The sequence below is a fragment of the Rhincodon typus genome, chromosome 1 (assembly GCF_021869965.1).
Source record: "Rhincodon typus isolate 14 chromosome 1, sRhiTyp1.1, whole genome shotgun sequence".
Taxonomy (NCBI): domain Eukaryota; kingdom Metazoa; phylum Chordata; class Chondrichthyes; order Orectolobiformes; family Rhincodontidae; genus Rhincodon; species Rhincodon typus.
The window spans coordinates 36,055,633-36,082,678 of NC_063332.1; the positions used below are offsets into that span (position 1 = coordinate 36,055,633).

Consider the following 27,046-nt stretch of genomic DNA (forward strand, 5'->3'; position numbering starts at 1 on the left):
AACCTCTCTTTAAAATAAAAGGAGAAAATAACTTCTTAAAGCCATAGTATCGTCACACTACCTGTTCTCCTCTAAGCTACTCATCACCCTAAATTGGAAATATATTACCTTCCCTTGAGGGTGGCTGGATCAAAATTCTGGAACTTGCTTTCTAACAGCATTGTCGGTATACCTACACCAAATGGATAGCAGCAGTTCAAGAAGGTACCTGATCACTGCTTTATCCTGAGCAATTAATATTGGCCCAGCCAGCAAAACCCACAACGTGGAAATTGTTTTGTCTAGAAAAGTATTTTTTATCCTGAAAATTCATAATTTCAAGGCCTTCAGGTTCTATTCCTCATAAACTTGAAATCATCCTAAATTCTGTTGCTCAAGTGCTAATTAACACCAAGTCCCATTCACCCATCACCAGCATGATCGATGATTCATACTGGTTCCCAGTTAAGCAATGTTTCTGTTTAAAGATTTTCATCCTTATTTACAATTCCCTTCAAGGCCTCCCTATGTCTATAATCACCTCCAGCTGGACAATCCTCCACAAAATATGCACTTGCCTGTGTTTGGCCTCCTGAACATTCTTGATTATAAATTGTTTCACTAGTGTCAGCCACATCAACCACATCAGTTGCAGGGATTCAAAGCTCTAGAATTCCCTGTACCTCTCTTTTCTCCTTTAAAACGGTCTTGCAAACCTATCTTGCTGACCAAATGTATGGTTATCTATCTGCAGATCTCAATGTGTCAAATTTTGTTTTATGTCTCGACTATGAAGCACTTTGAAATGCTTTATTACATTAAAGGAATTTTATAAATAGATGTTGCTGTTCCTTTAAATTAGAAGGCATAGTAAATAATTCTGAGGATCAAAGGATACTGCAAGGGTAAGTTGATGAGATGCTGACACATGCAGAAAAAAGGCAATTGAAATTCAATGTTGTAAATGTGATGTGACGCATTTTGTGGAAAACAGTAATGGCAACAACTTTGAAAGAGATCACACTTTGGAAGGGCAAAGCTGAATGGCTTGTCAAAAAGAGAGATTTCAAGGCTGATTTTCATGGGTGTAATCGTGAGTGGGAAGAGAGGTTGCTAGGCAAACTTAATTTGCAGGGAGGCCAAGATTCACAATCTTGATGGCAGGACTTTTGCTATTAAGTTCCTGCAAACTTGAAGGTTGGTCGAACTCCCTGATGGCAAGCACCCAGAAAGCCTTTTTGCAACACATTTTTATCACATCAATGTTAATTAAAAGACCAGCTCACCCAGAATGAAGATTCCATTTGCACTGATGTTCTCTGCGAGTGAGCAATATATGCCTTCTGATTTCCAATTACATACACAAGACAAGCAGAGAGCAAGGTATCATATTTGCTGGATATTGGAATGAGTAGTAGCTGTTTTGTTTTCTTTGAGGAGTGTTCATTGATGCCATACCATGATTGAGATTGAGTGGCAGTCATCGAACTTGCACAGGGCGTGAAGGATGAATAAGGGAGGGAGGCTGGAGTGTTTTGGACATGGGTCAAGGAGATTGGCCTCGGCTGGAAAGCTATTTGTTCAAGGACAACTGGCATCCAGTCAGCGCCTGTGACGTTCCTAGCTTGGGAATGAATAGGTGAATGGATGCTGTTTAAATATGGTACCAGGACCTCCAACCTGGAAAGTACTGGAACAGGCAATGTCTTCCTTTCTGTCCTATCTCATAATTTGTCTAGTGATTCATGCCTTCATATGTAGTGAGCTGAGTTCGAGGTTGTGTGGAAAAGTTGACCCAACTCAAAGCTGGCACCACACACAATGTAAATACTCCACGCCAAGATACTTTTAAAACAGTACCACCAGTGTCATTAAATGCTAATGGAATATTGGATTATAGGGCAAAATGTAACTTTGAACCTGTATCAATAACACCACAGTTGAAATACCATGTACAATGCTGCTGAAGCCAGTTGGAACACTTTTTTCCTAACTGACATTAAATGGACTTTGATCAAATCAAGGATCTCACATCAGGCTATGAATAGCCTGCTGTTAGTTAACCTGTTTAGGTTTAGCATCAGAAATGAGGAATGGGCATTTGGACATGTTGATAAGGACAACCAGCTCCATTGAAGCCAGCAAGAAACAAATCTGCCAAAGGAGAAGGCAGAAAGTAAAAACAAAATAAAAACTCCTCATGCCAGAGATTGTGCAGGGATTTCACCTCCAGATTCACTTGGCGTAAGAGACCTCAACAGAAACAATCGCAAAATACTGTGTACACTGGAAATCTGAAATAAAAATCAGAAAATATTGGAAATATCCACGAAATAATGATGACAATTCTGGCAGCTTTGACTTTAAGTCATTGACCTGAAATGTGAACCTTTCTCTTTCCGCTGATGCCACCCTATCTGCTGAATATTACCAGCATTTTCAGTTCCTATTTTACAGGTACACACCATTTCACTTCTTTGTGATTGTGTGACTTATTTTCCGTCCTACAGTTGATTTTTATTTAAATAGAATACTTGTCTCAAGGATTGTGTTTCAAATCATTACGTTTGCATATATTTACGCTGTATTCTTGAATTCAATTTGTTTTTCTGAAAAAATGTTTTACATTGTAGTGTTTATTGTTAGATATTGCACAATGCCTTTTAGCTGCACCGCTCTTTTCCATTGTCTGCCGTTAACTGGACTGAAGAAATATTAACCACTACGTTATCACATCGCTATCACATAGTAATTCATCACAAAGATCCTTGCACAATGTATTCCCACAGATTTCTTCGAATAGCAGTGTGATTTGGTCATGCGGAATTAAAGTAGATTTAACTGAGGGCGAAGGCGTTTAATTTCTATGAACACAAAAACAGAAGTTGATAGAAAAACAATTATTTTTCGTTTATTTTTTATGCCATTTGCGCAATGTTCCAGGAGTCCAGTTCAGATCCGTGTCCAGATAGAGTGACAGCAGCAACCGCAGTGAACGCAGGAGATGCTCAACCAGAAGCGCCGTAAAATAGCTGCTCACCTTCAGCAACACCAAAGTGACTCGGCCTTTTTAATCAAACCTGTCACAATTAAACGACAAAAAAAATTGTTAACTGAACTGAGCAGTTAAACAGAACGTGAATTACCGTCCCCATTTATGAATGGGGAAACTTCACACACACCCCTGTGAAGACATTTAACATAAAAGGAGACCTGCGTATTGCTCGCAGCATCAAGAGAAGCTCAAAGAATGGAACCCCACCTCCTGCAACAATCTCTCTGCAACTGTGGAACTCCCGCTCGACCAAACCTCAACCCCGCCCATCCTTCCGCCTCGAGACGGAATCTGGGCACACGTTGAGGTGGGAACCGGCCGGTGCGCACCGCTGATTGGACTGGCGGGGACGTCAATCAAAGGAAGCAGGTTCGGTTGCGCCATGGGCGTGGATGTAACAATGTAGCGAACGCGCATGTCTTGAATTTCCTTACAAGGGGATTTGGAGGCAACGAATTTTTTGTTTGCTTTTGAAAAGAGCGATTGATTGTTGGGGGATATTCTTGGTGCATGTCTTAGCGTGGCGACCACGCGACCACTTTGTTGTCGCCTTTGCAGGGCAGTTTGTGAAGGATAATCCTTCTGGGGCTGGGGTTTTTTGGTTCATGTAAGCAGGTATTTTTCGGGAAGCTTGTCCAGTGTGTGTTAGTGTGCTACTTTCTCCATCCACCCTCCCTTTGTCCCTTTTTTCCGTTTTTGTTCTATGGCGACGCAAATCGATACTATTTATGGACTTTCAGAAGATGAAGTGAGTACAATTTATTTTACGATATACATTATTTCTGATTACAAGCGCGTAGAGTTTCCCTAACCTGTACTGTAGTGACATCAAGTAGAGAAAAGCCAGTGTCTGCTGCTGTGCTGTCAGTAGGACACGAGTGTTTGTTTCTTCTATTTATCTATCCTACTTTGTAAACACGAAACGTAAACAATTCTTTGGTGTTTAAACGTCTACTTTTGTACTGGATCTACAAAACCGTCCATTATTAGTTGTTGATGGGCAAGGTGAAGAACTTTGTTTTTCTTTTGAAGATTACACTTCCTTTGCTGTAGTTGAAAAAGGTGCAATTTATGAATTAAAGAAGAAACCGTGTTTTGCCCCGTTAATGACGCCGCGTAACTGTGCCTTTGGAACTTTTACAAAGTAATGGTTTGAGAGTTGTTTGGTGATGCACGTCTTTTCGGAAGTGGCAATTGTATAGTCACTGCAGTGAGTAGGATGCGTAGGATAACGTGAAGAAGGAATTGGGGTTATGGGCACAGAAGACTTTAGTTTTCCATTTCTATTTTATACCAAGGATTTTGTTACTTCAACCAGGGGATTTTAGCAGGAAATCACTTTTTTTTTTCATATTTTCCGAAGTCAACACTAAATCTGGAGTTGCTTGTAATTTGAGAGAAGATTGTACAAATTCAGGGCTTTTCCTTTCATGGAAAAATGTAAATATACTCTGCAAAAAAAAAGGGTTTTCTTTTATTTTATAATATTCTGACAAGACTGTTGATCCAACATGAGTGATTATGGGTGCTAAAGCGTGTGCAGTATTGTAAATTAGTTGTACGTGTGTGTACAGGCAATACATTAGATACTTGATGGAAGATATATTATGTATTTTTTAAAAACTGTTTAAACAATACTGGTATTAACTCCCGGTGTTCCTGTTTTATGGGAGCTGCATTATCTTCTATGCTTTGTTCATTTCTTAGGAGCCCAGATGTATGGTCACAATAAGATTCGTAGCCATGAGGTACCATTAAAGCTGGGTCAGAATTTGTTCTCGACAACAGAAAGTTTATGCATTTATGTAACCCTTCAATGTACTAAAGCATTTTAACATTCATTACGAGAATGCAATCAATCACAAATTAAAGCAAAGTCAGTGAAGGAGTTATCATGGCAAGTGTCTGGCTTTAAAATCCATCTCAAAGGGGGAGAGAAAGGTGGAGAAATTTCAGGAGGGAATTCTGAAGCTTCTAGCCTCAACAGCTGTAGTTCCATCAACCAGTAATACAGGGGATAGTATTAGCATAGATGAAGGACTGCTTAGCTAACAGAAAGTAGAGTATGGACACTGGTCTTTCTTGAATTGGCAAGCAATCACTATCAAATGCTGCAGTGATTGCCAAAATTTGGATGACCTAGCACCAGTCTACATCAATGATTCGGATCAGGAGACTGAGCATATGACACCTGCTTTTTTGATTGCACAAAGATAAGTAAAAAATAATTTTTGTCATGAGGAGGTAGAGAGTTTGCAAATGCATATTGATAGATTAAGCGAGTTGTCAAAAATTTGGCCAGTAGAGTGTAATGTGAGTAAATGTGAACTTGTCCACTTTGGCAGACAGAAAAGAAAAATGCTGCTATTCAAATAGAGTGAGATTGCAGAACGTAGTGGTACAGAGTTTTCTGGGCATCCTGGTACATGAACCTCCAAGTTAGTATATAGTTAGAATAATTGTTGAGGAAGACAAATTGCTGTTTATTGGAAGCGGATGGAATATAAAATAGGGAAGTTTTATTGCAGCTGTAAAGGTCGTTGGTGGGATGCATCTGGAGTCGTGTTAAGTTTTGATCTCTTTATTTAACATTGTTTTAGAATTGGTTGAGAGAAGGTTCACTGGACTCCGTCTTGAGACGAAAGGGTGATTAATTTATGTCTGTACACATTGGAATTTAGAGAATGAGAAGCAATTGTATTGAAACTTAAGATCTTGAGAGGACTGAACAGGCTACCCAGAGGATGTTTCCTGTTGTGAGGGAGACTCAAACCAGGGGACCAGGTTTAAGAAGAAGAGGTCCTTCATTTAAAACAAATGAGAAGAAATGCTTTTTCATGTGCCGTTAGAATATTTAATTGTCTTCCCCAGAAGATAGAGGCTCTGTATTTGAGGTGAAATTAGATCAATTGTTGTGGAATCCAAACAGGAAAGCAGAGCTGAGACTATAACTGTTTCAGTTGTGATCTTATTGAATGCTGGAACAGGCCCAAAGTGCCAGATGGCCTACTCCTGCCTCTAAGTTCAGTTAGGTATAGGAAGTTGGGGATGTGCAAGGCCGGATTTTGAAAATTTTTTTTTTGGTAGTTTGTCAGACTGGAGGTGTTTATGTGTAGACGAGGAAAGGTTTGATTATAAGACTGACTCACTGTAATTTGAGGCATTGATGGATGGGAGGTATTGTAGGTCACCGAACGCAAGGCTGCTTTGTGATTGGGACTTTGCATGTTAGAATATGAGTAGCCACCTTTTGAAGGAGCCTAATTTAGTGGAAAGGATGGAAACTGGTTCAGAGAGCACTGGAATAATGGAACAAAAACAGAAGATCTCAGCAGGTCTGGCAGCATCTGTGGAGAGAAATCAGACTTAACATTTCGAGTCCAGTGACCCTTTTTGAGAACTTAATTTAGGCTCTATCTGAACTGAGATAGTAGGAACTGCAGATGCTGGAAAATCTGAGGTAACAAGGTGTAGAGCTGGATGAACACAGCAGGCCAGGCAGCACCATAGGAGCAGGAAGGCTGACGTTTCGGTCCTAGAAATGGCATCACCTACATGTGACTCCAGACCCGTGGCAATGTGGTTGATTCTTAGTTGCCCTCTGAAATGGCCTAGCAAGCCATTCAATTGTACCAATCGCTACAAAGTCTCAAAGAAATGAAACCAGACGGATCACCTGACATTGACCTAGGCACCGGAAAAGACAACGGCAGAAACAGCCCTGTCGACCCTGCAAAGTCCTCCACATTAACATCTGGGGGCTAGTGCCAAAACTGGAAGAGCTGTCTCAAAGCCGAGATGAGGAACAGCCTAGCAACAGTCTGTAAGGTATGATTCTGTGAATGTGACTGTCTCAGACACCACCATCACCTTCCCTGGAATGTCCTGTCTCACTGGCAAGACAGACCCAGCAGAGGTGCCGGCAGAGTGGTGTACAGTTGAGAGGGAGTTGCCCTGGGAGTACTCAACATTAATTCCGAGCCCCATGAAGTCTCAGGGCTTCAGGTTAAACGTGGGCAAGGAAACCTGCTGATTACCACATACCGTTCTCCCTTATCTGATGAATCAGTCCTCCTCCATGTTGAACAGCTCTTGGAGGAAGCACTGAGGATGGCAAGGGCACAAAATGTACGCACGGTGGGGGATTTCAATGTCCACCACCAAGAGTGGCTCGGCAGCAGTACTACTGATTGAGCTGGTCAGATCCTAAAGGCCATAGCTCCTGGACTGGATCTGCGGCAGGTGGTGAGGGAACCAACAAGAGGGAAAAGCATACTTGACCTCATCCTTAGCAGTCTGCCAGCTGCAGTTGCATCTGTTCATGTCAATATCAGTAACAGCGACCACCACATAGTCCTTGTGGCGACTAAGTCCTGCCTTCACATGGAGAATAACCTTTGTGTTGTGTGGCACTATCATCATGCTAAACGGGACAGACATCGAACAGATCTAGCAACTCCAGACTGGGCAACCATGAGGCACTGTGGGCCATCAACAGCAGCAGAATTGTACTCCAACACGATATGTAACCTCATGGCTCGGCATATTCCCCACTCAACCATTACCATCAAGCCAGGGAATCCACTGTGGATCTATGGAGAATGCAGGAGGGCATGCCAGGAGCAGTACCAGGCATACCTGAAGCTGAGGTATCAACCAGGCATACCTGAAGCTGAGGTGAAGCCACCAAACAGGACTACTTGCACACCAAACAGCAAAAGCAGCAAGTGATGACAGAGGTAAGTGATTCTACAAACAATGGATCAAATCTAAGCTCTGGTGGACAATTAAATAACTCACTGGAGGAGGAGGCTCCACAAATATGACCATCCTCAAAGATGGAAGAACCCAGCACATCAGTGCAAAAGACAAGGCTAAAGCATTTGCAGCAATCTTCAGCCAGAAGTGCCGAGTGGATGATCCATCTTGGCCTCTTCCAGTGGTCCCCAGCATTACAGGTACCAGTCTTCAACCAATTCAATTCATTCCACGTGATATCAAGAAATGGTTGGAGGTACTTGATACTGCAAAGGCTATGGGCCCTGACAACATTCCGGCAATTGTACTGAAGACTTGTGCTCCAGAACTTGCCACTCCCGTAGCCAAACTGTTCCAGTACAGTTAGAACACTGGCATCTACCGAACAATGTTGAAAATTACCCAAGTCTGTCCTGTACAAGAAAAGCAGGACAAATCCAACCCGGCCAATTACTGCCCCATCAATCTACTCTTAATCATCAGTAAAGTGATGGAAGATGTCGTCAACAGTGCTATCAGCACTTGCTCAGCAAAACCTGCTCAGTGATGCCCAGTTTGGATTCTGCCAGGGCAACTCAGCTCCTGACCTCATTACAGCCTTGGTTCAAACATGAGACGAGAGTTAAATTCCAGAGGTGAGATGAGAGTGACAGCCCTTGATATCAAGGTTGCATTCGACAGAATGTGACATCAAGGACCCCTAGCAAAACTGCAATCAATGGGTATCGGGGGGAAAACTCTCCGGTGGTTGGAGCCAAACCTGACACATAAGAAGGAAGGTTGTAAGTCAGTAATCTCAGCTCCAGGACATCTCTGCAGGAGTTCCTCAGGGTAGTGTTCTTGGCCCAACCATCTTCAGCTGCTTCATCAATGACCTTCCCTCCATCATAAGGTCAGAAGTGGGGATGCTCGCCGATGATTGCACAGTGTTCAGCACCATTCAAGACTCCTTAGACACTGAAGTAGTTTGTGTCCAAATGCAGCAAGATCTGGACAATATCCAGGCTTGGGCTGACGAGTAGCAAGTAACGTTTGTGCCACACAAATGCCAGGCTATGACCGTCACTAATAAGAGACAATCTAACCATCACCCCTTGATATTCAATGGTGTTATCATCGTTTATCATCGATCAGAAACTCAACTGGACTCCCCACGTAAACACTGGCTACAAGAGCAGGTGAGAGGCGAGGAATATAGTGGCGAGTAACTCAACTCCCAACTCCTCAAAGCCTGTCTGCCATCTCCAAGGCACAAGTCAGGAGTGTGATGGAATATTCCCCACCAGCCTGGATGAGTGCAGCCCCAACAACCGTGAAGAAGCTTGACACCATCCAGAACCAAGCAGCCTGCTTGATTGGCACTACATCTACAAGCATCCACTCCCTCCACCACCAATGCTTAGTAGCAGCAGTGTGTACTATCTACAAGATCCACTGCAGAAATTCAAAGATCCTCAGACAGCACCTTTCGAACCTGCAACCACTTCCATCTAGAAGGACAAGGGGAGCACATAGATGGGAACACCACCACCTCCAAGCCACTCAGCATCCTGACTTGGAAACCGATCACCGTTCCTTCACTGTTGCAGAGTCAAAATCCTGGATTTCCCTCCCTAATGGCATTGTGTGCCAACCCACAGCACATGGACTACAGTGGTTCAAGAGGGCCATTCTCATCACCTAGCTTGTCAAGGCCAACTAGGGATGGGCAATAAAATGCTGGCCCAGCCAACAATGCCCACATCCCACAAAATGAATAAATTTAAAAGAAATGCAATAGATCCCTTAGCACTGTTTGAGGGAAGAGTAAGGGTGTTTGGCTGAATGCTCTGGTCAATGAGGCGGCACGGTGGCTCAGTGGTCAGCACTGCTGCCTCAGTGCCAGGGACCCGGGTTCGATTCCACCCTCGGGGAAACTGTCTGTGTGGAGTTTGCATATTCTCCCTGTGTCTGTGTGGGTTTCTTCCGGGTGCTCTGGTTTCCTCCCACAATCCAAAGATGTGCAGGTGAGGTGGATAGGCCATGCTAAGTTGCCCAGAGTGTTCAGGGATGTGTTGATTTAGGTGGGTTGTAGGGGGATGGATCTGGGTGGGATGCTCAGAGTTGGTGTGGACTTGTTGGGCTGAAGGGCCTGTTTCTACACTGTAGGGATTCTATGATTCTTAATACATACCCCTCAATCAACATCACAAAAGATGACTATTTGGTCAGTATCACATTGCTATTGTGCAACCTTATGTGAAATTTGGTTGTGGTGTTTCCTACATGATGATGGTGGAAGTATTCAAGTGTATTCCATTGGATAGAAATCACTTTAAGACTCGACAGTGAAAAGTGCTACATAAATGCTTTTACTCAATACCTTTTACTGCAAATTTTTTTTGTATGAATATTTCTGTCCACGATTTTGTTTACTTTTGTGTGAAGGTAATGTTAATGTGTTAGAGCAACTCTTGAATAATATGTGCTGAAGTGCAGATATTGAGCGCAAGTAGCTCCCTGAAAAGAACAAAGCTTTGTCATTGTAAACTGATAACATTGTAATAAAAAATGGAAGTCCCATCACCCATTCAAGAGGGAATTGGATGGTGAATTGAAAAGTAACAATCCTTACATTGAGAAAGGAAGAGAATGGCTCTAAGTGTGATGTTCATTACGAGAGCCAGTGCAGACACAGTGGGCCAAATAGTGTCCTATGCTATACCAGCTTTGTGATTTGCATCGTTAGCTGCCATTGTGGAGTGATTTGGGCATGGCAGTTTTGTATATAGCAAATTATGTATGTTTATTTTGTGTGCATGTGAAGCAAAAATTTAAACATGCCTAATCTTTTCATTACCAAAAATGTGTCAAGGCATTGCAGGGTCAGGCTGGAAGTGAATTTTTGAGTAGGAGTTGCAAAAGAATGCAGTAATCAAAGTGGGAGTAAATCAGCAGGGAAGATAGATGGAACCAAGAGCTAACTGAACAGGATTTATCTTGACAGTGTTAAATTGCATAAAGTTGTATCTCAATCGTGAGATAACATTGGTCAGGTGGTTAAACAGTGCAATATTGCAAGATCATAAAGTAATTACAGATGTTGTAGATCATTTAACCTACGTTAGATCATTCATAACATCTTATAATCCTTGCACTTTCTATATCCAGTTGTTTCTTAGGTACATGCAGGAATTTTTTTACCTTTTTGTTATTGGTGTTGGAAATTGATCCCTAAATGGAATGCGTTGATTAATGTTCCTGATATTGTTATTCAAGTTTCAATGTTTGTTCTCTTGTCTGGCTTCCTTGTTTTACTAAAATAATATTCTGGACTTACCCACATGTTGTATGTTTCGGAGGGTATGTAATTGAGCCATGGTAAGCCATTGAATTTCCACAGCTGATGGGTATTTTCTGTCTTGTAGGAAGGTGATGGTCAGAGGTATTGTTCACACCTGGAAACGGGCAAGGGCAACTGAGCTGATCTGTGGACAGAAATTTGGTCTCTGGGCTTTGGACAGAAAAAGGAGGCATAGAGGGGATCTCTCGGAACTGAAGGCTGTATCTGTTATCGTCACCAGCAAGGAGAAGGCTGTGAATTCCCTGTGAGCGAGCAGGCAGAATATAAGAAATAGGACAGTGTCTGGTTAAAGAGATGCACCCCAGTGCATTCTGAATGCTCTGGAAAATTTGTACTGATGAGGTTAGAAGGAGAAATCTTTGGAGCAGACTTTAGTCTGGCACTCTGTTCAGACACACACACACAACTTTGTATCTTTGTGAAACAGGGAGATGTAAACCCATTGAAAACTGGCAGTGAATGTGGACTTTTCTCTCTGAAGACTTCAATCCTGGGGTGGGAGTGTGCTGTAATTGATATGTCATCCGTTATTAGTAGTGCTAAAACATTTCAATTTTATCATTTAAAGTATTAGATGCCTACTTCTAAATATTTAGACACTGTTGATTTTAACTTGCTTGTTGCACTAAGTCTTAAAATTTTTCCTTTATGTTGAGCTCCTGAAATTCAAGTATATCTTCAAAAACATTTGTTTGTCTCCATGGGAATTGCAGTACTTGTGCATACCCATTCCAATTTGGTTGATTAAACAATTTTATATGAGTACTTCTTAGATTTCTTTAGGAATACATCAGTGCACAAGATAAAGCTGAAGCATTTACAAGAAATTTCAGCCAGAACTGCTGATCAGATGATCCCACTTGGGCTCCTCCGGGGATTCCCAGCATCACAGATGTCAATCTACAGCTAATTTAATTCACTCTGTATGATAGCAAGAAATGGCTGAATGGACTTGATAGTACAGAGTCTATGGACCCTGACAATTTTCTGGTAGTAATACTGAAGACCTCTGCTCCAGAAGTAGGCTTTTGTACACAAGGCACTCCAGCTTTGTTTTTAAGAGGACAAAGCAGCCCACTTGATTGGCTGTACATCCATAAACATTCAGTCCCTCCACCAATGCTTTGTCGTAGCACTATGTCTCATCTACAAGATGCACTTTAGAAATTCATCAAGTCTACGTGCACACACCTTTCAAACCCATGACTATCACCACCGAGAAGGACAAGGGCAGCAGATAAATGAGAACACCTCCAATTCACTCCTCATCCTGACTTGGAAATATATTATCATTCCTTCAAAGGGTTGATGGATCAAAAACCTGGAACTTCCTATCTAATGGTTCTGTGGGTGCATCTACGCCAAGTTGATTGCAGTGATTCAAGAAGACGTGCTTGTTGGACTGTAGGCCTGTGACCAGTGGTGTGCTACCAAAATTGGTGCTGGGTCCATTGCTTTTTGTCATCGATATTTGCATCCATATCATTGATATAAGAGGTATGGTTAATAAGTTTGCGAATGACACCAAAATTCTTGGTGTGGTAGACAGCAAAGAATGTTACCTCAGAGTACAATGGGATCTTGACCAGATGGGCAAATGGGCTTATGAGTGGCAGAGAGTTTAATTTAGATAAATGAGGTGTTGTGCTTTGGGAAGGCAATTGGGGGCAGGACATTTACACTTACTGGTAAGGCCCTGGGGGGTGTTGATGAACAAAGAGACCTTAGGGTGAAAGTTCATAGGTGCTTGAAAGTAGAGTTGCAGGTAGACAGGGTGGTGAATGAGATGTTTAGTATGCTTCCTTTATTGGTCAGTCCATTGAGTATAGGAGTTGGGTTGGGATGTCATGTTGCTGCTGTACAGGACATTGGTTAGGCCACTTTGGAATTCTGCTTTCAGTTCTGGTCTCCCCATTATAGAAGGATGTTGTCAAACTTGAAAGGGTTCAGAAAATATTTACAAGGATGTTGCCAGGGTTGGGGGAGTTTGAGCGATATGGAGAAGATGAATAGGCTGGGGCTACTTTTCCCTGGAGCGTCTGATGCTGAGGGGTGACCTTTATAGAGGTTAATAAAATCATGAGGGGCAGGGACAGGATGATTAGCCAAGGTCTTTTTCCAACATTAGGTAAGTCCAAAACCCGAAGGCATAGGTTTAAGGTGAGAGGGGAAAGATTTAAAAGGGATTGGAGGGGCAACCTCGGTGTGTGTATGGAGTGAGCTACCAGAAGTAGTAATGGAGGCTGGTACAATTACAGCTTTTAAATGGCACCTGGATAGGTATATGAATAGGTAGGGTTGAGAGGGATATGGGCCAAAAACTGGCAAATGGGGCTAGATTAATTTAGGATATCTGGACGGCATGGATGAGTTGAAATGAAGGGTCCATTTCTGTCCTGTACATCTGTGACTCTAAGACTGCTCATTATCACCTTCTTGAGAGCGACTAGGTTGAGCAATATATGTTTGCCCAGTCAGTGATGCATTTATAAGAAACTGACATTTAAAAGAAGTCCAGCCAATTACTGTCTCATTACTTTACTAATGATGGAAAGAATACTAATGAAAAGGGTCACCAATGTTGCTATCAAGCAGTAGGTGACAGTAGGCAACAGCTTGCCTGCTGTTGCTCAGTCTAGGTTCCACCCATGCTATTCAGCTCTTTACCTCCTGTCAAGGATTTTTTTTAAAAATTAGAAAATCAAAGTTTGAATGGGGTTTGCCTCCAGCATTGCTAGTGCAGCAAATTCTTCACGCTCATCTAACTTAGCATAATGTAACGTTTCTGTAATGATTCAGGAATTTAGTTAACTTGAAGTTGGAAAGATACTGCAAAAAATTGCAATGGTTTTATGCTGTTTGATGAGCCTTGTTCCAAGTACTGTAATCAAAATTCAATATTCAACCACAAAATCAGAGCTTAGTGACACAGGTTTTTGTTCAGGCTTCCTTTGAATTTGGTATTGAACATGTCTTACTGAATTTTCTGCAGGGTTGCTCAAGAATACTCCTAGTGTGGCACGGCATGGGTGACCAGATCAATATCTAGCAAATTATTATTTAGCCAATTGAAAATATGATGGTGTATCATTTTATGGTTTAGAATCCGTGCAGCTTTTTAAAAAAAAGTACTGCTTATCTAATCTGTTGAGTGTCATTGCTTTTAATTACTGTATTATTGGCAGCTGTGCCTTAAACTAACAAGTTCTGGAATTCTTCCCTAACCTTATGTCCCCCTACCTCACTCTTGCTCCTTTTGGGAACTCTATTTGACCAATTTCTAGGTCATCACTGTTGTATATTGGAGACAGTAAGGACTGCAGATGCTGGAAGCTAGACTCAATAAATGTGAAGCTGAAAAAGCACTGCAGCTCAGACAGCATCTGAGGAACAGGGAAGTCAACGTTTTGGCCCAGCTGGGGCTGGGGGCCATGGAAGGTGGGATGGAGATAGGTGGATGCAGCGAGGGATTATTGTGGTCGGTCAGTGGCAAGGGTGGAGCGGTTAGGTGAGTCGGAAGATTGACAGTTTGAGGGTGGAGAGATTTTGAAGCTAGTGGAGTCAATATTCAGGCCATTGGGCTGTAAGCTCCCATGGCGAAATATGAGCTGTTTTTCCTCCAGTTTATGTTTGTCCTCACTCTGGTGGCTTCCACTGTTCAGGATGAACATGTCACCAGGGGAGTTGGAGGGGGAGTTAAAAGTGATGGCAGTCAGAAGGTCGGGTTTGTTGGTGAGTGCAGGTCCTCCGTGAACCGGTCCCTAAGTCTGTTTGGTCTCCCCGATTAATGGAGGAGACCACATCAGGAGCAACAGATACAATAGATAAGGTTGGATGAAGTGCAGGTGAATCTCAGCTGCATTTGGAAGGATTGTTTGGGGCCTTGGACGGAGGTGAGAGGGGAGGTGTGGAGGCAAGTGTAGGATCTCATGCAGTTGCAGGGAAATGTACCAGGTGTGGTGGAAGGGTTGGTGTGTAGCATGGAGCTGACGAGGGAGTTGTGGAGTGAATGGCCCCTGCGAAAAGAGGACAGGGTGGGGAGGGAAGTATCTCTTTGGTGGGAACTGATTATAGGTGGTGGAAATGTTGGAGTATTTGGAGGCTGGGTGGTACGTGAGGATGAAGGAGACTCTATCTTTATTGTTGTGGGGAGCGGGTTTGAGGGCAGAAGCACCGGAAATAGGGAGATGTGGTTGATGGCATCTTTAATTACAGAGGAGGGAAACTACGGTGATCTCATTGAAACATATAGGATTCTTAAGAGGTTTGACAAGCTAAATGCTGAGAGGATATTTCTCCTCATGAGACTCTCGGAACAGAGCTTATAGTCTCTGAATAAAGTGGCAACAATTTAAGACTGAGATGAAAAGGAATTTCTTCTGAGTGTTGTGATTCTTTGGAACTCCTTGCCACAGAAAGCTGTGGGGTGGACTTTTTACATATATTTAAGGCAGAGATAGGTTCTTGATCAGTTGGGGAATCGAGTTATGGGAAAACGGCAGGAAAGTAGATGTGAGGAATGTCAGATCAGCCATGATCCTCTTGAATGAAGGAGCAGGCTTGAGGGGCAGAATGGCCTACTCCAGTTCCAACTTGTTTCTTTTCTTTTATTTACCTATTTTTCTAACTAACCTGTTCTGAGATGTTATTATGCACCTCTGGAACAGGTGGGATTTAAACCCAGGCTTCCCTGGCCCAGGGCAGGGACACTACTACTGGACCACGAGAGGGCTCTCTTAAGGTGTGGTAAAGCTTCCGGAGTCTGCTGTGATTTGAACACGCAACCTTCTGATCTGGAGTCAGCCATGTAATGGATTTATTTTGCCTGAATCGCAAAAAGCAACTTGTGTTGTTACAGCTTCATCTATCCACCAGGGTATTCCGGTATACTGCTGAGTTGTGCCTTGGAAGTGGTGGAGAGACTTTAGGCATGTCAGGAAATAGATTAGTTATCATAGGATAGAGTCTCTGACCTGCTTTTAGTTGTCAAACAATTACAGGGCAAGATCAGTTTCTAGTCCGTAGTGAACCCCATTTTTTATTCTGGGGGAGATGTATTTCACAATAATATTATAGGGAGATTATCCAGGTTTTACTGAAGATTGGCAAGGGCTGCTTCATGATATGAGGAGTTACGAATAGAGCTGAACGTTGAGTATTCATCAGGAAATGGCTACATTCCTAATCTTTATGATGGCAGAAATGTCACTAAGGAAGTGATTTGAGAATAATTTAGACACCAGTGTTGTATCTATACTAGATTAGCTTAGCTAGTGGCAGGTTTTGCTCTGAAACAGACCTCCAGCACAACAACTGGGATTTTATTAGCATCCATAACCTTGGACTGAATGGCCTAAATTCTGTAAAGTAATGTTTCTATTATCCTTCAGACTGTTCAAGTCTCAGTGCTGAGACTGAAGATTTCTGCTGCTGATCTATCAGAGGTCTTCGACACTCATTGACATCTGGGATATTTCAAATGCTCAGATCTGAGCATTTCACTCTTTTTATCTTAAGATCATTAAACTGTATAGGAGGAGAGGCATTCCAAGGTCTGATTGAGCTCAACTTCATAAAATAATATTACAGGTTTTTTTTGAATGAGTATTTCAAGAGAACTGAAGAATTGAGTTTTCAACATAGGGTACTGCTTCACTGAGTGCATAGTTCTCAATTTGACTGTCCTTAAAATTGAATGGTAAAAGTTTCTTGGCTGATATCCCTGTACTGCTGTACACGTAATTGGACTGTTAGTTGCATTTAATTATATTATAATGGATTGCCAGTTTTTACCTTATTCCATACTTGAAGCTGTGTACAGTTGAGCTTACATTGACCAGATATAAATTTTCTGATTGAGCTAATCTACCAACTTAATTTCTCCCTCAATTTATTCTGTGCTTCCTGATCGACGTTGGCTACTTGTCAAGCCATGTCTTGGTTTTAAAATTCTCATCCTTCTTTTAAAATATCTCCACTGACCTTGCCTCTCGCCATCTCTGTAATTTTCTGTCACCCTGCAACTCTCTATGCTCTTTGAATTCTGGCCACAGCATCTCTGATCTTAATTGCTCCATCATTCGTGATTGGGCCTAAAATGGTCAAGGCCCTAAGCCTTTGAACTGCCTCTCTGCTGCACTATTTGTTTTGCTCCTTTAAGACATTCCTTAAAACTTACCTCTCTGATCAAGTTTGTAGTCATCTGCCCTTGCATTGTCTTAGATAGATTGACATCTTATTTTGTTTCATTGCTGTGAAGCATTTTGCTGCAACACATCTCAACTGCCCAACCAGCAACAATCTAAGACTTGCAGAACCTTTACTGCAAGAACTGTCTATTTTTGACTTTGAGAATGTAAAGATAAAATACTGTGGATGCTGGAAATCTGACTTTGTGCATGGGTAGCCAATGTTTGGGAATTGAACCAGTCATTCAAAGTCTTCATGATTATAAATGTCTTTAATTGCTGTTTAGTTGGGCTTGGTTTATGAATGTGTTTTAAATCGAGACAACTTCAAATAAAGAGGATGGATAGCTTGTTTGGTATAAAACGTGCTAAGAATTTTGTAAGTGATTCGTGTAATAGCTAACACTCCTCCATATGCTATTAACTCCAATATCCAGTCAAATAAAACAGTTGCTTTCAACGAGAGGCAAGGACCAATATTAAGGTGGGTCTCTAGAACCAAGAACAAATAAAACTACAGCACAGGAACAGGCCCTTCAGCCCTCCATGCCTGCGCCGATCCAGATCCTCTATCTAAACCTGTCGCCTATTTTCCAAGGATCTGTATCCCTCTGCTCCCTGCCCATTCATGTATCTGTCCAGATACATCTTAATTGACGCTATCGTGCCCACCTCTGGCACCTCTGCTGGCAACACGTTCCAGGCACCCACCACCCTCTGCGTAAAGAACTTTCCATGCATATCTCCCTTAAACTTTTCCCCTCTCACCTTGAAATCGTGACCCCTAGTAATTGAGTCCCCCAGTCTGGGGGGGAAAAAGCTTCTTGCTATCCACCCTGTCTATACCTCTCATGATTTTGTAGACCTCAATCAGGTCCCCCCTCAACCTCCGTCCTTCTAATGTAAATAATCCTAATCTATTCAACCTCTCTTCATAGCTAGCGCCCTCCAAACCAGGCAACATCCTGGTGAACCTCCTCTGCAGCCTCTCCAAAGCATCCAAATGTGGCGACCAGAACTGTACACAGTATTCCAAATGTGGTCGAACCAAGGTCCTAGACAACTGTAACATGACCTGCCAACTCTTGTACTCAATACACCGTCGGATGAATGGCTGTATGCCTTCTTGACCACTCCATCGACCTGCGTTGCCACCTTCAGGATACAATGGACCTGAACACCCAGATCTCTCTGTGCATCAATTTTCCCCAGGGCTTTTCCATTTACCGTATAGTTCACTCTTGAATTGGATCTTCCAAAATGCATCACCTCGCATTTGCCTGGATTGAACTCCATCTGCCATTTCTCCGCCCAACTCTCCAATCTATCTATATTCTGCTGCATTCTCCGACAGTCCCCTTCACTATCTGCTACTCCACCAATCTTAGTGTCATCTGCAAACTTGCTAATCAGACCATTTATACCTTCCTCCAGATCATTTATGTATATCACAAACAACAGTAGTGCCAACATGGATCCCTGTGGAACACCACTGGTCACAGTTCTCCATTTTGAGAAACTCCCTTCCACTACAACTCTGTCTCCTGTTGCCCAGCCAGTTCTCTATCCATCTAGCTAGTACACCCTGGACTCCATGCGACTTCACTTTCTCCATCAGCCTACCATGGGGAACCTTATCAAACGCCTTACTGAAGTCCATGTATATGTCATTCACAGCCCTTCCCTCATCTATCAACTTTGTCACTTCCTCAAAGAATTCTATCAAGTTGGTAAGACATGACCTTCCCTGCACAAAACCATGCTGCCTATCACTAGTAAGCCCATTTTCTTCCGAATGTAAATAGATCCTGTCCCTCAGTATCTTCTCCAGCAGCTTCCCCACCACTGACGTCAGGCTCACCGGTCTATAATTACCTGGATTATCCTTGCTACCCTTCTTAAACAAGGGAACAACATTAACAATTCTCCACTCCTCCGGGACCTCCGTGCTCAAGGATGCTGCAAACATATCTGTTAAGGCCCCAGCTATTTCCTCTCTTGCTTCCCTCAGTAACCTGGGATAGATCTCATGCGGACCTGGGGACCTGTCCACCCTAATGCCTTTTAGAATACCCAACATCTTCCCCCACCCACCTTATGCCGACTTGACCTAGAGTAATCCAACATCTATCCCTAACCTCAACATCCGTCACGTCCCTCTCCTCGGTGAATACCGACGCAAAGTACTCATTAAGAATCTCGCTCATTTTCTCTGACTCCTCGGATAACTTCCCTCCTTTGTCCTTGAGTGGGCCAACCCTTTTTCTAGTTACCCTCTTGCTCCTTCTGTACGAATAGAAGGCTTTGGGATTTTCCTTAACCCTGTTTGCTAAAGATATTTCATGACCCCTTTTAGCTGTCAATTCCTCGTTTCAGATTGGTCTTTCTTTCCCGATTATTCTTCCAAAGCTTCATCTGTTTTCAGTCGCCTAGACCTTGTGTATGCTTCCTTTTTCCTCTTTGCTAGTCTCATAATTTCACCTGTCATCTATGGTTCCCTAATCTTGCCCTTTCTATCCCGCATTTTCACAGGGAGTTGCACTCAAATCAACCTCTCTTTAAAAGCCTCCCACATATCAAATGTGGATTTACCCTCAAACAGCTGCTCCCAATCCTCATTCCCCAGCTCCTGAATTTTGCTATAGTTGGCCTTCCCCCAATTCAGCACTCTTCCTTTCGGACTGCTCTCGTCTTTGTCCGTGAGTATTCTAAAATTTTACGGAACTGTGATCGCTATTCCCAAAGTAATCCCCTACTGAAACTTCAACCACCTGGCCGGGCTCTACCTAACTTTTCATTTAGTTTTGTTAAGCTGGTCAATTTTCTTATGTCAGTTTGCATGTGACTTTTTTTTTCGTGTTGAGTCAGTTAAATCTACTGCACAGTTAGGGTTCTCTCTTGCTGTTGATGCTCAAACTCCTTCCCCATTTGAACATATTGTTTCTCCAGGTATTTTTGGTTATTTTTTAAACTTGCGATGCTGAAGATGAAGATCAAAGCAGATCTACTTTTGAGGATATGAACTACTCAGCACACTGGATTGAGCATGGCTTGGGGACTATGCGTGGGCGTACTGCTGGGCATTATTACTGTAATTGTTTGAATGCAATGACTGAAAACTTTCTGGTTGCATGTTCAAGTATGACCATCCTATTTGATAAGCATTCAGTGCAATGGCATTATATTTCTGAATACAAGAGTCCAACTTGAGAACCCTCTCCCTCTCTGAAGAAGGGATACCTAGGATTAGAAGGCAAAAGGATATTGCAGCATTGCAGGGCCCTTGTTTAGGTAATGGCATCCACAGTGAGACAGCAAGGGACAGAGTGCACAAGCATTAAAAAAAAGCAGCATGAGGTCAAAGGGGGAGTAGTGGTAAAAAGGCAAAAATCGGTAGCTGTTTAATTGAATGCATAGCACAAATAGAAGTGTGATCTTATCATCATTATGGAGACAAGAGTTACAAGGAGCTCAAAGCTGGAAACTAAATACACCGGTATATGTAAGTTTTTGAAAGAGCATGCAGAAAGGGGAGAATGGTGGGTCACTTTATTGGTATTGGATGGAATAAATAAAACAGCAAGAAATAATTTTGGATTGGTCGAATCCATATAGAATCTATGTAAGTGGAGGTAAGAAGTAACAAAATGAAGGGGTCACTGGTGGGAGTAATCCATCCGGTCGAAAACAGAAGCTAAACTGTCAGACAGGGAATAAATCGGGAGACCATGAGGGAAAGCTCTGCTAATAGGTAAAACAACTGAGGAACAGTGGAGGGCATTCAAAGAAACACCTAATAGTATTCAGAAGTAATTTTTACCCATGAGAAGGAAAAGCTCCACCTCACACACAAAAAGTCATGGACAGCATAAAATTAAAAGCAATGGTTCATAAAACGCAAAGAACAGTACATATCCCACAGAATAGTACAAATACAAAAACAACCAAGGACCAGAAAGCAGCTTACCAGTGCGGCTGAAATGAATTATGAAAGAAACTTGCAAGGGATGTAAGAGAAGAGACTTTATAGCCATATAAAGGGAAAGCAGCTGGCAGCTTTTCTGTGCAAATCAACTGTGCAAAACTTAAATAGAGTGATTATAAGGGAATAAGGGCAGGGTTGGCTGGAATGCACTGGGACTGCTGTTGAGAGTAAAAGATGCTTGAGCAAAAGCAGATGTTTACGAAAATATTTCTTCTCTCTGAAAAAAAGGTCCCAGTGAGGAAGAAGGATTTTGGGAAGGAGATAAACAGACCACGGTTAATGAGGAAGTTAAGGTTAGAATCCAAATGAGAGCGAAAACATACAATGTGGCAAACCTTGATGGCAAGACTGAGGAGCGGCAATGGATTTTTAAAAAAAAAAAATCAGACAATATTAGAGGGTGAAAATAAGCTGAGGGCAAACTAGCAAGTAACATCAAAATGAACAGCACGTGCTTCTTAAATATATAAAAAGAAAGGGGGAAACCAAAGTGCTTGGTTGCATAATAAGGCTGGGAAAATAATAGGGAATTAGGAAATGGCAGAAAAGTTGAAAAAACCTTTGCGAAAGCCTTGATGGTAGAACACACGTATAACATCCAAAAATACTAAATCAAGTGGAAAAATTGGGGGACAAAATAAACAATCACTAAGAGCGAAAAAAAACAGGGAAACTAAAGAACTAAAAGCTGATAAGCCCCACTGGAGCTAATGGGTTGCTATCTCGGATATTAAAAGAAGTTGCTACAGAGCTGGTGAAAGCCCTGGCAGGAATCTTCCAAAAATTCTTAGATTCTGGAAAAGCCTTAGAGAATTGGAAAATTGCTAGTAAAATATCCTAATTCAGAGAGGGTTGGAGACAAAAATAGCAGGTATCAATAGGCTAGTTCATTGTCATTGGGACAATGTTAGTGCCTTTTTCATAACTTAATACATAACTTAAGTCAAGTCAGCATGGCTTCGTGAAGGAAATTGTGCCTGTCAATTTTTTTTTGAGGTAACAAGCAACTTAGTTCAAGGAGAACCAGTCGGTGTAATATATTTGGCTTTACAAAAGGTTTTTGAGAAGATTTGTAGCTCGGGTTGTGGATGAGGTTGTAGACATGTTCACTGAGCGTATGGGTTTGGTTGCACATGTTTCATCACCCTGTTAGGTAACATCATCAGTGCGCCTCCGGTGTTCTGTCCCGCTTGTTATTTATATGCCTCGGTTTGCTGGGGCTCCACTTCCGGTTCTGTTTCTCAGTGGTTTGTACACCGGGTCTAATTCAATGTGTTTGTTGATGGAGTTCTGGTTAGAATACCAGGCCTCCAGGAATTCCCTGGGCTGTCTCTGTTTGGCTTGTGCGATTATGGATGTGTTCTAGTCGAATACGTGTCTGTTGTTGTCTGTGGGTAGTGAGACAAATGAGAATTGGTCATGTCTCTTGTTGACCAGTTGGTATTTGTGTCTCCATATTGTCAATTTTCTTCTGGTTTGGCCTGTGTAGTGTTTCTCACAGTCCTTGCATTGTATTTTGTATATTACACTGGTTTTGGGTATGGGATCCTTTACGGTCGTCAGTAGTTGTCGTAGGGTGGTTGTTGGTTTGTGGCTACTCTGATACCGGGGGGTCTGAATAGTCTTGTGGTCATCTTTGAAATGTCCTTGATGTATGGTAGGATGATTAGCGTGTCTAGTCGTGTTGTGTCTTCCTGTTGTAGTCTCTCAATAACAGGGGATTGTGCTTTTCGGGTATCCATTTCTTTTGAAGACTCTGTATAGGTGCTCCTGCTCTGCTTTGCCTGGTATCAGGTTGTGGCTCGTTTAAATAGTGCCCTGATGCAGCTCTGATTATAAGCATTGGGGTGGTTGCTAGTGTAATTGAGTATCTGATCCTTACATACGGTCTTTCTATATATGCTAGACTATAGTTCCCGATGGCTTTGCGTTCTACCATTATGTCCAGGAAGGATAGTCAGTTATTGTGCTCCTTTCGTGAATTTTACCCGGTGAGGTGGTTGTTTGTGTTGGTAGGTTTCTTCTAGTTTTGTGCGTTTGATAATCACAAAGGTGTCACCTACATATCGGACCCAGAGTTTGGATTGGATAATGGGGAGCACTGCCCATTTTAACCTTTGCATTACAGCTTCTACAATCAGTCCTGATATTGGAGATCCCATTGGTGTTCCGTTGATTTGTTTGTATATGCCGTTATTGAAGGTGATGTGGGTTATGAGGCACAGATCTAGAAGTTTCATGGTGGTGTCCTTACTTGATGTTGTTGGTGTCTTGGGGTGCCTGCCTACTTGATTCGTTCAGCAGTGTGGCAATTGTCTCTTTGGCTAGGCCGATGTTTATGGATGTAACTAGTGCTGTTACATCGAAGGATATCATCATCTCATCCTCTTCAGTCCTGGTGACCTTGATGATGGTGAGGAATTCTTGGGTGAGTGGCTGGAATGGGTAATGTTGTCCACTAAGTACTTCAATTTCTGTTGTAGTTCTTTGGCAAATCTGTATGTTGGTGTGCTTGGTAGTGAGACAATGGGGCTGAGGTGTTCAATAATGTACCACACACAAGGCTCTTCATTATAAGAATCCATGGTGTTGGGATAGCTTATTAACATAGATAGAGGAATGACTAACTAATGGAGGATAGAGAGTTGGGATAAAGGGGGAATTTTCAGGATGGCAATCTGGAACTCATGGAGTGCCACTGGGATCAAAGCTGGCGCCACAATTCATTAAAACATATGTTAATGACTTGAATGACAGAAGTGAATATACTTTTGCCAAGTTTGCAGATAACACAAAAATAGGCAGAAGGGCAAGTGGTAAAGGTGGCAATGAAAGTTTACATGCAGACAGGTTAAATAAGTGGGAATGAACTTGGCAGAAGGAACATAATGTAGGAAAATATGAGGATATTCCTTTGGCAGGAAAAATAGAGGAGCTGAATCTATTTAAATGGTGAAAGATGACAGAAATCTGCAGCATAGGGATTTCCAAGTCCTCATGTCTGAGTGACAAAAGTCTTTCATGCAATAGTTAATAGGGAAGGGAAGTTGAATGTTGGCCTTCATTTCAAAGCAAGCCGAGAACTAGAAAAGTGGATAAGAGGAAGAATCATTTTTCTTCTTGGCTAGTAATTCTCTGTGGAATTCCTCACCATTGTGAGCTGTTGAACCTGGGTCATCAAGTCTATTCGCGGGTGAGATAGAACGAATTTGAATTTATAAGGAAAGTAAGGATTATGGGGAAAAGGCAGGAAAGTTGAGTTGATTAGCAGTTTAGTCATGATCTCATTGATTGTCAGAGCAGACTTTATGGGCCTAAGAGTCTAGGTCTGCTCCTACGTTTTTCAGTTGTTGATAACTGGCCCTGATGAGGGACGAGACTTCCTTGTGAACGTGAACAGTGGTTTGGATTACTTTGGATCTGCCTGGCTTCCTGGCTCTGTTGTTAGATTGACAAGTTGGCTGGGAGAACTGGCTTTCTTCCAGTAACTTGTTGATTTTGCTTTAGTTTTTGGAACCAGTTGAATCCATAAAAACAACTTGATGCATAAACAGAAATTGCTAGAAGACCTCAGCAGGTCTGGCAGCATCAGTGGAGAGAAAATAGCTAGTTTCAAGTCTCGTGACCTTTCTTCAGAACTGTTTATTTCTAGTTGTATTATAACTGTCATACAGCATGAAAACTGACCATTTGGGCCAACCAGTCCATGCTGAACATGCCAAACTAAACTGGTCCCAGCTGCCTGCTCCTGGCCCGTATCTCTCCAAACCTTTCCTATTCACGTTCCTATTTATATGACTTTTTAAATGTTGTAGCTGTGCCCATCTTCACTTTTTCAGGAACTTCATTCCACCCTCTGTTTAAAAAAAATTGCCCCTCATGTCTTTTTAAAATATCCTCTCACCTTAAAAATATGCCCCCCAAGTCAGGGGGAGGTGATCGGCTAGTGGTAGTATTGCTAGACTGTTAATCCAGAGACCCAGATAACATTCTGGGGACTTGGGTTTGAATCTTGCCGTAGCAGAAGGTGGAATTTGAATTCAATAAATATCTGGAATGAAGAGTCTAATGCTCGTGAATCCATTGTTCATTGTTGGGGAAAAACCCATCTGAATCACTGATGTCCTTTTAGGGAAGGAAACTGCCATCCTTACTAGGTCTGGCCTACATGTGACTCCAGACTCTGAGCAATGTTGTTGATTCTGAACTGCTGCCTGGGCAATTAGGGATGGGCAATAAATGCTGCCGAGCCAGTGCCACCCTCATCCCATGAGTGAATAAAGAAAAAAAAGTCTTGAAACCTCACATCCTAGGGAAAAGACACTGACTGTTAAGGTCACTGTTCAGTCCCTGCCTATCCAGCCTTTCTTTATAACTCAAACCTTTCATATCTGGCAAGATAGTGGTAAACCTCTCTGAACCCTTGCTAGCTTAATAATATCCTTCCTAATAACTGGGCGACCAGAGCATAACACAGTATTCTTGAAGAGGCCTCACCAACGTCCTGCACAACCTCAACATGACTTCCCAACTCCTACACTCAAAGGTCTGAGCATTGAAGGCAAGCAGGTTAAATGCCTTTTTAATCACCCTGTCTATATGTGACACAAACTTCAAAGAATTATGTATCTGAACCCCTAAGTCTCTTTGTTCTCCAACACTGCCCAAGGCCCTGCCGTCAATTGTATAAGTCCTGTCCCTGTTTGTTGTACCAAAATGCAATACTTTGCATTTATCCAGATTGAATTGTTTGCATGAATAAAAACAGAAAATATTTGCGACATTCAGCAGATCAGGTATCAGTTGTGAAAAGAAGAGCAGCTGCTAAAACTTTAGATATAATCTTTAATCGGAATTCTCAGTGAGGGAAAGATGAGAAGTAGCTGAGGACGAAGCCCACCCTCTCCCTGCTGTGAAGAGTAATGACTGAATTCAATGGAAATTAAAGGAAACTACGATGGATACTCGAAATCTGAAAAAGAGAAAATGCTGGTCAAACTCAGCGGGTTTGGTAGTATCTGCGGAGAGCTGAAGTTCTGAAGAAGACTTGTATTAGACTTGAAGTGCAGTGTTTCTCTCTCTCAATAGATTGATTAGATCTATCCACGCTCTTTCTTCAAAAACACTTCTCCAATGCCTATCTATACTATTTCACTTTGTTTTTGATCTCTTATCCTCCTCAACTCCTTTTTGACTCCTTTCTTCCCCATTTCCTCTTTTTCCCCTTCCTTTAAGAAATCCCTTCAGACATATTATGACATGGTTAGTACTGCTGCCTCACAGTGCCAGGGACCCGGGTTCGATTGCACACTTGGACGCCTGTCTGCCCATGTCTGCGTGGGTTTCCCCTGGATGCTCTGGGTTCCTCCCACAATCCAAAGATGTGCAGGTTTGGTGGATTGGCTATGCCAAATTGCCCATAACGTTCAGGGATGTGCAGACTGAATGAATTAGTGATGGGAAATGCAGGGTTACAGGGATGGAATAGGTCTTGGTGGGATGTTCTTTGGAGGGTTGATGTGGACTCGATGGGCTGAATGGCCTGCTTCCACACTGTAGGGATTTGATGATTCTATGACAGTTGGAAAATTGCTCATTTTAATATCCCTGCAACAGAGATCCTGGTTTGTGGCGTGCTGTTTCTATCTTGCAGTAAATGATGAGCTTCTGAAATATACCAGCAGGATTGATATTTGGGTTTATTTTTCTGCAGACTTGTTAACTATCTGTGTTATAAA

General features: G+C 42.3%; 1 protein-coding gene and 1 long non-coding RNA gene across 3 annotated transcripts in view; one reads left to right on the plus strand and one right to left on the minus strand.

Moving 5' to 3' along the window:
• Nucleotides 1-2,864: 2,864 nt before the first annotated feature.
• On the minus strand, nt 2,865-3,398 carry LOC125482951. The gene is made up of 2 exons (XR_007261942.1): nt 3,193-3,398; nt 2,865-3,059 (listed from the first exon to the last, which is right to left on the minus strand). It is a non-coding gene; the product is annotated as an uncharacterized LOC125482951 (long non-coding RNA).
• Nucleotides 3,399-3,409: 11 nt separating this feature from the next.
• Nucleotides 3,410-27,046, plus strand: part of LOC109932898 (E3 ubiquitin-protein ligase NEDD4-like) — a 175,081-nt gene continuing 151,444 nt past the window's right edge. Inside the window, exons 1-2 of one of the 2 annotated variants that reach the window (XM_048595960.1) lie at nt 3,410-3,782; nt 4,742-4,782. In XM_048595960.1, coding sequence (XP_048451917.1) covers nt 3,738-3,782; nt 4,742-4,782 — 86 coding nt within the window. In that variant the 5' untranslated portion in view covers nt 3,410-3,737. The remainder of the gene's footprint in view (nt 3,783-4,741; nt 4,783-27,046) is intronic. The other variant, XM_020531976.2, reaches the window with a different exon arrangement.